General features: G+C 38.0%; 1 protein-coding gene across 3 annotated transcripts; it reads right to left on the bottom strand.

Moving 5' to 3' along the window:
• Window positions 1-1,329: 1,329 nt before the first annotated feature.
• LOC133312341 (phospholipid-transporting ATPase 1-like) lies at window positions 1,330-9,825 on the bottom strand. Of its 3 annotated transcripts, none has more exons than XM_061513508.1 (9): window positions 9,498-9,825; window positions 7,723-9,400; window positions 6,793-7,129; window positions 5,833-6,604; window positions 5,552-5,675; window positions 5,121-5,340; window positions 4,212-4,670; window positions 3,808-4,118; window positions 1,330-2,061 (listed from the first exon to the last, which is right to left on the bottom strand). In XM_061513508.1, the coding sequence occupies exons 2-8, from the start codon at window positions 9,140-9,142 to the stop codon at window positions 3,920-3,922; spliced, it is 3,531 nt and encodes a 1,176-aa protein (XP_061369492.1). In that variant the 5' UTR covers window positions 9,143-9,400; window positions 9,498-9,825; the 3' UTR covers window positions 1,330-2,061; window positions 3,808-3,919. The 3 variants fall into 3 exon arrangements, with proteins under 3 accessions (XP_061369492.1, XP_061369494.1, XP_061369491.1); XM_061513510.1 differs by having other exon boundaries at window positions 1,331-2,061; window positions 3,814-4,118; window positions 6,793-7,126; XM_061513507.1 differs by having other exon boundaries at window positions 1,332-2,061; window positions 3,814-4,118.
• Window positions 9,826-13,131: the final 3,306 nt, after the last annotated feature.

Below are 13,131 nucleotides of genomic sequence, written 5' to 3'. Positions count from 1 at the left end.
GACCAGGATCTTCAGAAGTTGATCTCCTCCAATATTATAGGGTCTTCCAGCCAGATCTGGCTTGCTGCCCCAGATTAGTCTTTTTTGTTCTATTTTGTCTTTTATTTTTTGTCTTCTTTGGGGTTTTTCCCCTTTATTGTACCCAAAAAAAAAAAGTATTCCCTAATGGAAAATCATTAAGGAGCAGGATATTTATCGTAAAAATATTTGAGCAAAAATCAAGATATTTATTAATTCGAAGACAGTTATTAATTGAGAGTGACTCATCTCAAGCTATTAGATTGCTTACCTTAATTGATAATGATGCTTGAGAACTGCATTTAGTGGTTAGGATTCGAGCCCTTGTTGATAGATCTTGGACTGTCAAATTTACTCATGTCTTGAGAAGCAGTAACAGCTGTGCCGATTGGATTGCAAAGAGAGCTCTATCTTGTTCCTTGGGTACATCAGTTATAGCTTCTCCTGACCAGGATCTTCAGAAGTTGATCTCCTCCGATATTATAGGGTCTTCCAGCCAGATCTGGCTTGCTGCCCCAGATTAGTCTTTTCTGTTCTATTTTGTCTTTTATTTTTTGTCTTCTTTGGGGTTTTGCCCCTTTATTGTACCAAAAAAAAAAAAAGTATTCCCTAATGGAAAATCATTAAGGAGCAGGATATTTATCGCAAAAATATTTGAGCAAAAATCAAGATATTTATTAATTCAAAGACAGTTATTAATTGTGGATTGCGGCATGTAGCGGCCAACCCCGAAAAATGTTGTAGCATTATAGCGGGTTGCGATTGCGAAAATAACAAAATAGATATATGAAAGAAATAATAACAAAAAGAAACATTTTTTTAAAGGTAGAGATGCAAATAGATTAAAAACCCTTTTAAAAAAATTTTGTTACATATTTTAATTTATGACAAAATTGACATTTTGTTTTATGATAGCAATATGGCCGAAATTTGGCCACAAATGTGATCACAATGGGCGCTATTGCATTCTGATGCGGCGCGACGCAGTTTCTTGCGGCGAGGCACTGTAATGCCCATACGGCGCGGCTCGTGGCACAATTAACTACTATGTTCGAAGAGAGAAAAAAATAATGGATAAATAGAATAATAGTTTATTATTGAATAAGATGGTATCTTCTCCGCATTATTAGGTTAACCAGAGTTCATATTTGGCTTTCGTCACTTATTAAGTCGAAAGGGAATATAAAAAGAATCAACGGACAACAAAACTGCGAGACAAGCAATTCCATAATTGTTGGTATTTAGAGAAACAACCACCAACCAACCAAAAATTGAGAAAGCATTAGTTATTTACTTCAGCAATAAAAAGAACTGAAGAAATTAAGAAGATTAGAAAGGTACGTGCTCATCGTTTGGAACAATATGTACACATGTCGCTTCTAAATCTGCATATAAACCTTCACTGCAATGCGTTTATGTTAACTTTGTTAGAAAGCGTTGCATCAGAATGTAAAAGGAATAACTTTGCTTGGTTGGGGTTTTAAGTATAGCTTCAAAATTGTTTCATGGAGCAAGACTTCCACAGATCACGTCCACTTCTACAACAGTGCCTTTGCATTTAAAATTGCATCTTTAAGTTGGAGCTCTTTGTAGCAAAGGTGATGAAACTTGCTTTTTGCAGGGTTGGCTGTTGGTTTGACTATAAGGATAGTGGAAATTACACTCTTATATTTTATCCTTCCTTAAGACAATTATCTTTTTCTTTTTCTTTTTGAAAAAAGAGGGGATAATACAAGCCTGATTTTTACAGAACTATTGTACATTTGGTTGCTCTGTAACCATTCTCTCAAACAAGCAACTCTTTAAGACCAGTTAGATCATAATCATGTAGCCAATGCCCCACTTGTCAAATTTCGTCCATAACTAATTGCTGAGATTCCTCTCTAAGCCTCTTCCAACCTCCTCCTTTTTACCTTCACTACCCGAGGCATTTACTAGGCTTGGCTTCATAACTTAAACATGTGATTCCCCATGACATACTTGGTTACTATGTAGGATACAAGCATCTGTTTCACATCGGTGCAATCTGCTTCTGCCACTCATCTGAAGAATTGGTACCACAAAAGATCAGGGCCATGCACAAACAGAGTTTAACATGTGAAAAGAGAAAGCTCATCTCATGTAAAAGAAGTGTGTTCACAACATTTTTCTATTGTAATCCATATGTATAGTGATCTGTTACATATATACATATGGTGATACATATATTCTAGTATAATAACCATAAAAGTCACTCCACATGAAAAAAGAAAGCGTGGAAAAGACCAATTCGTGACATACAATGGTGATCTGTTAACTCCTTTGCCAGTTACAAAACATCAACTACATACATGTTTCCCTGACACTTTGCTAAACCCAGAACAATCTAAGGAGTTGGCAAATGAAACGAGAAAGACTCATATATGGCATCCATCCTATATAACCCATCCTAAACCAAAATAGCTTCAATAACTGTCCAAACTAAATGCTGCAAGATATTCTACCATTAAATAATACAAAAAGTGACTTAGAGCCCAAATTCAGGGCTTATGTTGTCAAATGGTTTAAATTTGCCAAGTTTGCCTTTTCCAGCATCAGGAGAGGACTCCAAGCTCAGGCAGATTCCTATAGATAACTGGCCAACATAACCCAAGCCAGGCTGCATTAACAGCATTGGATTGTAGCTACCAGATGACATTCATTCTCCGTTCAGAAATAATTAGTTAGTAGACAACTTTAAATTCAAAGATGCATTAAGAAACCAGACTATCACCATTTATCTATGCTAAACTATGGGCCCTAGCAAATTATTAAAAATGACTCATCTGGCTGTCACCATTAGTCAAAGATCACATTGTACCAGTTGACAAAGTTAGGTTGAGTTGCAACATATAACCAGAGGGTTTAAACCCTTATATAAGATGTAAGAAATATGTACTACTAATATCAATAGAGAGAGCTCTCAGGCAGTTTAGGATCTGTTTTTTTTTTTCCAAGAATTCCAGCAAGACACCCTTATCTAGTTTGAATGTTTTTCAAAAATTTGACAAAAACACATGAAATTATAAATTTAAGATTTAAACAAGATTTTGGTCCCTATAATTTCCATATATTTCAGTTTTGATCCCTGTAGATTTTTTTTAGATATCGGTCCCTGTACTTCACTCATTTGAGCATTAGTCCCTCCAGGGACCAATACCATAATTGGAGACTATTCAATAAGAACCAATCCTCCGTGGAAAATAGTGACCGACATCTCCATTAGTAGAATTACAGGGCCACAGGACCTCTACTCTAAATTCTATAAAACATAAATGAGTAAGTAACAGCATTAAATTTACCATTTTATAAAGAAGGGGGTGTCATAAACTATTAGAAGATCCCTAACCACATTCATTATACCTTTTAGACTATTAGTAATACAAATCTAAAATTATTAAAGTTAGTCTCCGCCTTAGACAACCACTAAGTTCTATAAAACCAATCCTGCATGGAAAATAGAGACCGACATTCCATTAGTAGAATTACAGGGCCATAGGACCTCTAAATTCTATAAAACCTATATTAGTAAGTAACAGCATTAAAGTTACCATTTTATGAAGAAGGGGGGTGTTAAACTATTGGAAGATCCCTAACCACATTCATTATAGCTTTTAGACTATTAGTAATACAAATCTAAAATTATTGTAAGTTACTCTCCGCATTAGACAACCACTAAGTTCCAGGAAATTAGTTCACATAAAATATCAAGAGTGACAGCTATTAAAAAAATTCAAAAAATGCTAATAATAAAACAGACAGAAAGCATACCCTTACCTGGCCACTTATACAACCAACTGCCCCAAGAATGCAATGCAATGGACAAATACAACAGAAGCCATTCCAAATGAGATCTCTAGTTTCTAGAAGACAATAACACAAGTTAACTGGAAACTTGTTGCCTTGACTGCAAATTATCATGTTGTTTTCTCATTGCCTCAGCTTCTCTAGCTATCTGGATATCCGAAGGCCAAAAAATTTGATAAACAACTTTGCAAGTAAAGCGAGGGAGCAATGCCACAATTGTTATAAGCAAAATTGTTATCCAATATGTAGGGGACCTTGCCAAATGATAAATAGTCCTGAAATGATTGGAGGCACATTAGCTATATGTCCTGCAGTACTACATCATCTATAATACAATTTACTTATAGGAAGACACAAATATGACTAACCAGTAGTTGGGAAAGACAGGTATAGAATCCAATACCACCATGCAACCATATGTAATGATTATTGATCCCCACACAGCAACATGAATGATTAATATCCCATTGTTAATGTCCATAGCCAGGTGTATATTTACGAGGATAACAACTGAAATTGTCCACAAACTGCCCATGCTCCATATATCAATTGAGCTGTCCTTGTAGGTGAATAGGGGAATGTAGAAGAGCACAAGGCTCTGCCATAGCGTGTCAATCATTGTGATCCAAAATAATTGCATATTGTAAGCCTCTTGCCGGTGACCCGCACAATAGAGTTTTGGATACTGCAACAGTGTCCTACGACTCAAGTCTTTGTCCAGAATACCAACAATGATAGTGGGGATAGATGTGTATATCACCGAATAGAATACACTACTCCAATCTGTCAATGCTGAAGTTGTAGAAAAAGCAGTGCATAATATATACCTACAGACAAGGAAGACACTGCATTAGACTCAATAAAAAATTTATATGACCTGCATTTATCATAAAAATCAAATAACTTCTATCATTGAGCCCAAAAATTGGTGATACACCCTACAACAAATTGCAAGTTTAAACAAGGATAGCATACAGCACGAAGATCAGAATATTCTAAAAGGACAATTTCATAGGCAAAAGTTAACATCAAATATGGATAAAATCCTTTTCTCAATTATCTCAGTCCAATGCCTATGCATAGGCAAAAATAATGAACATTACAGTTTCCTAGTTCAAGTTTCTGCCGAAAAGTATGAAAGATCAGACACCAAAACTAAAACATATGCACAGTACTGGATTGCACCAAATTAAAAAGTTAAAAAGAAAGAAAAACCAATTATTATCAAAGAAAAAAGTGGAAGTCAGCCAGTAGTATCCAAAGAAAACTACACACACCAGAATAGCATCAACACAAAGACAGCGTTGCGGTAGAAGTTGTACAGAACTAAATAACCAACACGCTGATAATTCCAGTGTCCATGAACCAGAAGTAATTTTTTCAAGAACTGAAATTGTCCCATTGCAAAATCTGATGCCATCACTGCTTGGCGTCCTTCCTGCCCACATATTCCAACACCAACATCTGCCATTTGGATCATTGAAACATCGTTGGCCCCTGTCCAAAATAGTTTAAATAAACAGGAGAGATCATAAGTTGATACTGAACCAAATCTTGTAAGTTTAAAAGCGCATCCGATTATACTAAGTAAGTACAAAAGAAGATTGACGACCTCAACTTATTTACAAATCCATTATCAAGCACCACTCAACCCCTCCAACAAAGTGCAAATGTAAATTATGGGTCATTTCATATCATTATAACTCACCATCACCTATAGCCAATGTCATATCATCTGTGCGGCTCTTTATCAGATCAACAATTCCTGCTTTCTGCAGGGGTGCAACACGACAGCATAGCACAACCGTACAGGAAATTGCAAGGTCGAAAAGCTGTTGAAAGGTAAAGGAAAACAGTAAATATTTACCATTAAGTTGAATTTATAAGCTCTAATGTAAATCAGTTAGCCTAGAATAATTCCAGCTTTAGTGATCCAATGCACATAAACATTCCAAACAAAAGAAATCAAACGAGGAAGGATAATCTTGCCTCTGACTCCAGTTCCTTCTCCAAAATATAAACCAAACTAGTTCCATCAATTATGAGTGCCAAGGGAGCAGTAGTCCCTTCTTCCTTTCCTGGATTCCACTTGGGCATGCTCAATGATTTCGTATCATAGGGAATATCAGGATCACCTGGATTCTGATGTCCTCTACTTGAAGATCTCACACCATATTTGGCTTTAGCTTTAGCTTCAGCCAAGAGATTTCTGCATTCAACCTCTGAAGTGCCATTTATAATTATCAGCTGCATATCTGCACTCAGAAGTTTGCAGGAAAGGCCAATTGAAATTGCAGTCTCTTGCTTATCACCAGTAAGAACCCAGACCTTGATTCCAGCTTGCCGAAGGGACTCAATTGTTTCCGGTACACCCTCTTGAAGCTTGTCCTCAATTCCAGTTGCTCCCAGTAACTTTAGGTTGCATTCTAAAAGAGCTGCTGTTTGACGTAATTTTGAAGCTCGGTCAGTCAATGAAGTGCTCGCATGTTCATACATGCTTTGCCAATCCTCAAGTTCTGCATCTGAAAGATCCCTAGAGGCAAGTACAAGAGTTCGTAAACCTTGCAAAGAATATTCACTCAAATGACTGTGAGTTTCATGCCGTACGCTATCATTGCTTGCACTGTCATTTGCTAAAATGCTAAACATTGAAGAATCGGCGCCTTTTACTAACACCTTTACAAAATTGTCAGGAAACCGAATAACAACAGACATCCTCTTTCGCACACTATCAAACTCATGCAGGCCCAATACATCCAACCTATAATGCACACAGAAATAATGAAGCTACTGAATAGTCTAGATATATATAAACCAAAGACAAAGTAAAAGACTGAACTAGACCATGCAATGTATATATAATTCAATTCCATTAAATATAAAAGCCCAAAATTCTTTAAGAAAAAATCAAAACATGAAATCTCCCACCAAAAGGAAGTCACTATTTACCTAAGTTTCTCGCCATGGATGTCAATAACAATATGTCCAGATGTTCGCTCGAAAAGAGTATACCCATATGCAGAGGCTGCAGAAACTAGAGCTATTTCATCAGGAGATTCTCCCTGGTAATCAATACAATCTACATCTTCATTTGATTCACTTGCTCCACAACTGCCACTAAGAATAGGGATCACAGTATTACAAGCAGCCAGTGTAAGGAAAAACTCATGAGCAGCAATTCTTTCGTCTCCATTTGAGCCTTTCTGCAACAATGCCATTAATTCAGAATCAACAGCAATTTCAGATTTGAGCTTCCATCTTCGATTACAATTAACAGCTGCCCCTGCTGCAAATCATCACAAAAATTGTCTTGTGATACATATGCAACAGCAAATTTGTCAACTGATGAGAACTTATGTAGCCAACAACTTGGATCAAGACATATAACCGATTCATAAAGTTCATAATAGAAAAATAATTGAAGATCATGGAGATTTCATCAGATAAATCTAAGAGAAGTTAGAATTTTCGAGTCTAAAAGGAAGCTCTTCCAACGTACAATAACAACCGAGCTTTACGTATGAACAAAACATGATAGGTCAGTTCCAAGATTGATTTGAGTAATTGAATAGAAAATGACAATCTAAGAGAACATTATGCTACTGTGCTACTGGGATGTGATGGTGTATTACATGGGCACCACTTCTCTTCAAACTCACCTGTTAAACACTCATTAACATAAACCAAAGAGATCAAAACTAATTCATTTCTCAAACTTACATAGAGAAACCAAAGAGTTTCTCATTATCTCTGTGCCATAGACATATGTTAGCCTTTCAGAGGATTTCAAACTATAATAGCATGATAGAGATAATGGAACCGTACAACACCTTTAAGTGGTCTGCAATTACATAATGATCTGAAGAGGAGACCAAATACCTGTACTATCATTAGCCATAAGCAAGGAGCTCCCATAATTCTTTCCATGTACACTGGCTCTCCGGAATTCCATTTTGTTTTCTGTTAGTGTTCCTGTCTTGTCCGAAAACACATAGCGTATTTGACCCAAATCTTCATTTATATTTAATGATCTACACTGGAACCTTGATCCAGAGTTGGCACAATACATATCCCCATCTTCAATCATGAAGTATGACTGACCCAAACGAACCAACTCCATCGTGATGTAAAGAGAAATTGGTATCATTATCTGAAAAACTATAATAGAACTCAAAAAGGAGAAGAACGTTTCCATTGGTATCCCATAATATTTATATTTCTTTCCATTATCTGGGCCATTGAAGTACGTTTTTCTGTAATAAGGTAAGGTATCAAGCTGATTCTTGTGGCGTACCAGCCAGAGACCCATCCCAAGGGCCACAACCGAACACATGATAAAAAGAAAAACGGACAACCATAAGGTTTCTCTATTCATGTAACTTTCCAGTTTGCTTCTCTTGGAAGGGGAAGCTGCACTGTTCAACATTGCCTTTGTTTCCTGTCCTGCATAAACCACAACACCGATTATCCACTCGGTGTTCTTCAGCACGCAACCACGAAGCACAATGTTTGACTGGTTAAGGGGAAACTTATACCCATTGAACTCCACATTGGCTGTGAACTCATAAACATTCCGGTTAGGTTGCTCACATCTAATAACTCCAGAGACATCACAAGCTTCCGACGACACTGATGAAGCTGTTTCCTGCTTGGCATACCTTGTCTTCAAATTCGATTCTCCATCCAAATTCATTGTCTGAATATAGGCAAGGCCGCTCGGATCACTCGTCCCCAACAAAACCATGTCAGCAGGAATCATCTCATCAGCAAAGATTTTAACAACATCACCAGCTTGTAATTTCATCCACCTCTTGGGCTGGAACTGACCAGATTGAAGCACGAGAGACTCGCGATTGTTCTCGTTGCGATCGGACCTGTGTCTGCGCCAATCCTCATAGGCATCCTTAATGGCGGTGACACAGAGAACGAACAAGAGGGGGAAAAGGGAAACGGTTCTGCCAAAGACAGCCAAGGGAGGAAGCTGGTTGAGGGCGGCAATGGCAAGGAAATAGAGATAAGCAAGGCGGTGAAACTGAATGAAGAGATTCTTGGGCAAGAATGTGAATATAGTATATTTGCTGGTTCGAATCTCATTCCCCGTGAACTCATACTTATGATTAGTCTTGATGGGATCATTGATGTAGATTTGCCTGGCATTATCATCATGTAAGAGTATATTATCATCAAATTGAACACTTTTGTGACGGATCCTCTGCACTCGGGATGCAGATGCAGATGCAGATGCAGATGAAGATGATATTTCAAAGGGGACAGTGTTTGTAGGGGTATTAGATTCCATTGCACTCCACGACCCCCAGCGTGGGGCATTCAAAACCAGAAAACGTGTTCAGTACATTGACACCGATCAGTGAACAATCACATATATCATTACAACGCAATTGCATTCACTCACACATATAAACAATCATCAATATCATATCATTGCAATGATAATAATTAGAAAACACAACAGAGGCGGAACCGAATGGGCCTTCAAGCCCACATTGCAGTCAAAGTCATTGCATTGCGTTCACGATTGTGATGTCAGGCCCTGTTCCTAAACATTCAATCAAATTGCAATGATGAAGATTAGTAAATAAATAAATTTAAAAAAATAAAATAAAAAAAGGTGGAAGGAAAGAGAAAACCCTAACCTGATGTGAGGGAAAGGAATTCAGGAGAAAATGAATTGAATTGAATTGAATTGAATGAAGAGAGAATGGGATCGGATCTGCCTTGCAATGGCAAAACCGATAGAAAAGAGAAGGAAAAGAGAGATTCAATAATTATAATAAAAATAATAATAATAACCAAAGTAACTAACTAACTTTGTCGTGTGTTCGGACCAAACACAAACATCGTTGCGATTTTCCAATTGCAATTCAGACACACACCGAGAAACAAGCGGGGAACCACTAAATCCTTCTTCTCTCTCTTCTCTCTCGCTCTCTTCCCTCAATCTCCCCTTTTCATTTCTCACCTTAAGCTAACATTTAAAAAACATTCTTATCTTTTCAGACACGTATATTTCTGTCTAATATTTACTTTATTAAGTTGAGACTTGAGAGTATCTATAATAATTAATATTTCATGTACTCTCTCATGTTTAGTGAAACATTTCGGAATTTATTTTCTTATAAATTTAACAAGTGGTTTGTTATAGCCTGTCAACATGTAAATATGCTGTTATGGATACCACTGTGTTGTGTTAATTTGCTGCTGCCGACAACTATATATTTCTAAAATAAAAAATAATTAAGTTTAAATTAAATAATAATAAGAGTTTAATATTATTATAAAGAACTTTGCGTTGCTGAATTATAGCTACTGCGGCAACAACACATGTCAAAGCATTATTAGGAATGCTACGTACAGATGCAGAGTCCTTTTAGATAGACTTGTTCAATAAATTTCCGTACTTGAAACGTGATTCATTTGAGCGTGATATTTGTATATATGATGTGCAACATTTCTTGTACTAAGTCTACGGGGCTTGAAAAGATGTGATTAATGTTTGTTACAGGAGATAATTTTTTTTTGGAGGTTACAAGAAATTGAACACAACATTCTACACTACACACACTCTTAACACACACACCCCACACCACTAGGCTAACCCTAGTGGTGCTGAGATAATCTTATTAAATCTTATTTTTAATATATATATATATAAAAATATAAGTATAGGGGATTTTTATGAGGTCATGTAAAAAGAAGAAAAAAAAATAGGCCTTACACACTTTTATATTTTGGATAAATTACATATGTACTGTTGGGATTTACAAGTTCAATATGTTCCCTTTGAGGGAATAGTGTCACTATATGGTGAATAGGTAGAGACCAGATTAGGCAACAATGTCCTAAGTACGAGTTAGACAAGTTTGGGGGAAGGGATCTGTGTATGTATGTTTGTTGGGGCTTATACATATGAACATAGTAACGATACATAAGATACTTGCTTGCCTGGTGATGGAGGAGTATTTATAGGAGGAGGAGATGCTCACCTTACCTGGGTAGGTGAGCTGGGTCAACTCTTCTTAGAGGACGTTGAGGGTGGCTGATACTGTGGTGTTTTGCAGCGATGCTGCTTCTGCCTGGATGGTGGCAGTCACTGTTGCTACCTTTGTAGAAGGGAAGCTTCCATTTAGGGGTATGAGGAGACCCTCTTGTAGAGTTCTAATACCAGGTAAGGCATTTTGGTGTCTTACCTTGGGGATTCTGTCATCAGGGGGATAGAAGGGAAGGAGGGTTGGTGGTCTTCGGTCAGCAGGGCTGACGTGGACGCCAGGAGAGGCTTTGGGCATATGTCATTAGGCCTCAACGACATGGGCCTTCCAAAACAAGAGCCCCCCAACTTGGTAGCAAGCGAAGCTTGGTGTCAAGATGAATGTTCTTGGCGGGTTGATAGAGTGCTTCGTGCCTTAGCGAGCTGATGGGATGCTTGGCATCTTGGCGGGCTGACGAAATGCTTGGCGGCTTGGCAGTAAGAGAGGAACACGTGTTGTTCATAGAATAAGATGACTCTTCGGTCCTCAAGAATCTGCAATGATGGCAACTCTCATTGTTGCTATTTATGTGCAGATGTTTCTGCATCGTGGGACGTGCCGCATTTAACGCGAGGTGAGGGGTGTCTCATCACGGTGGAATTACCAAAGAACCCTTCATCTAGTTTGTTGCTTCTTGAACGATTAAGACGATCAGATGGTCGACAGGTTTTGGGCGTTACGCTGGGAACCCTATTTAAAGGGGGCTTTACTTTGTTAATCTTCTTCTACACTCTTTGATCTTCTTTTTCATTTTCTTCATCTTGGTCTGGATTCTTTCTCCTTTGCACAAGTGTTGCCTCAATCTTCTTCTTCTTAGCTCTTGTTACCTTTGCTTCAGCTACGTCCTCGTTTAGGTATACTGTGCAACCTCTCCATTTGCTTTGCATTTCCTTTGTTTCTGAGTTTTATTTTGTTTTGGGATGGTTGAACTGGGTGAGGTGATGGGGGGAGATTTGTGTGAGCTGGAGTGACTGTCAAAGAGGAGGAGTTTGACGAAGCTTTTGACATGTTCGATGGTCGTGGTGTAAGGGAGGCGATGAGAGCTTTTCTTACTAGCCGTGGTAGTGGTAGCAAGGATGCTAGTCATAGTCGTTCCCTGGCCCTTGAGGTTGAGTCTCTGCCTCATAGTAAGGTTCTTGAACTTCTGGGTTTTACTGCGGAGGAGATTCAGAATCTTTTGCCGGAAAGGGCTTTGGGCCCTATGATTCCTGTAACACCCCGTGTATACCCGGTTTGTTAACATGTCATCGTATTAAGCCACGCTTAATAAAAATGGGGAATATTCTTTTTCTTTTCAATTATGACGTCATTATACTTAGCCAAGTTGATTACTTAATAATTTTCATAAAAACATCGCATGTATGTAAATTGCAAAAGATAGCTAATTGAAATACCTCACTAGATAAATAAGTGAGTATCTAAGTCACGGATCTACAACACGTAGTCCGGACAATATCCTGATACATTATTACAACTCACAACTAAAAACATAAGGTCAAGTCAATGTGGCATAGACAAACCCCATGCTCACCAAATAGACGACATAACAACAGAGTCTCGACAAAACATTAAATGAGGCTATAAGCATGATATCAACAAGTATAAACCAGCATCCAAGCATAGTCAGCATAAGCAAATAAACATCAATCTACTAAGCTCCGGCCTCCTGCCGCTAGATGTCTCAACCCCTGGGTTACCTGAACCTGAAATAAGCACCCCAAACGTGGGGTGAGATCTCTGAACAGAAATCTCAGTAAGACAATGGGTCCTCAAGGATCTTCCACCCCCAAGTCCACTTACATGTGCAATATAAGTTCTAAAACAGTTCAACAGTATAAGTTCCAAAATAGTGCAATGCAGCAGATAATCATGTCATATGTGTTATAACTAATCTACTGGCCAGAGAAATGCAGGAATACGTCTATTACCCACACTAGTGCAAGACACCACTTGCACCCACCCACAGTGTCACCGTCTTATATGACGCCACATACTCTGGCTTACCGTCTAAGTGGAACAACACATACATATTATAAGCAATTGCACATAAAGCTCAACAGCACTTTCAATTATCAAAGCATGTAAACACATCATGCATATAAACCATTCCCCCATGGGGTATGGTGGAACCACACAATGGCTAAACCGAGGACACGAAAGCTTACCTTGCAAGCTAATAATCCAAGCCAAGAGTCCAACCAATCTCAAAGCCCAAACACAGCAGAATCATGATCTGTTTTGG

The sequence above is a fragment of the Gastrolobium bilobum genome, unplaced genomic scaffold (assembly GCF_033153095.1).
Source record: "Gastrolobium bilobum isolate Gb01-03AN ecotype WA unplaced genomic scaffold, APGP_CSIRO_Gbil_v1 utg5831, whole genome shotgun sequence".
Taxonomy (NCBI): Eukaryota; Viridiplantae; Streptophyta; class Magnoliopsida; order Fabales; family Fabaceae; genus Gastrolobium; species Gastrolobium bilobum.
Note: the sequence above shows the minus strand (reverse complement) of the source record. Positions and strands in the feature narration are given on the sequence as shown.

Coding starts and splice junctions, on each gene's coding strand:
- LOC133312341 (XM_061513508.1), bottom strand. CDS start 9,142: ATGGAATCTAATACCCCTACAAACACTGTCCCCTTTGAAATATCATCT. Junction 6,605..6,792: donor ATCCATGGCGAGAAACTTAG/GTAAATAGTGAC, acceptor TGTGCATTATAG/GTTGGATGTATTGGGCCTGC. Junction 5,341..5,551: donor GACATTGGCTATAGGTGATG/GTGAGTTATAAT, acceptor TATTTTGGACAG/GGGCCAACGATGTTTCAATG.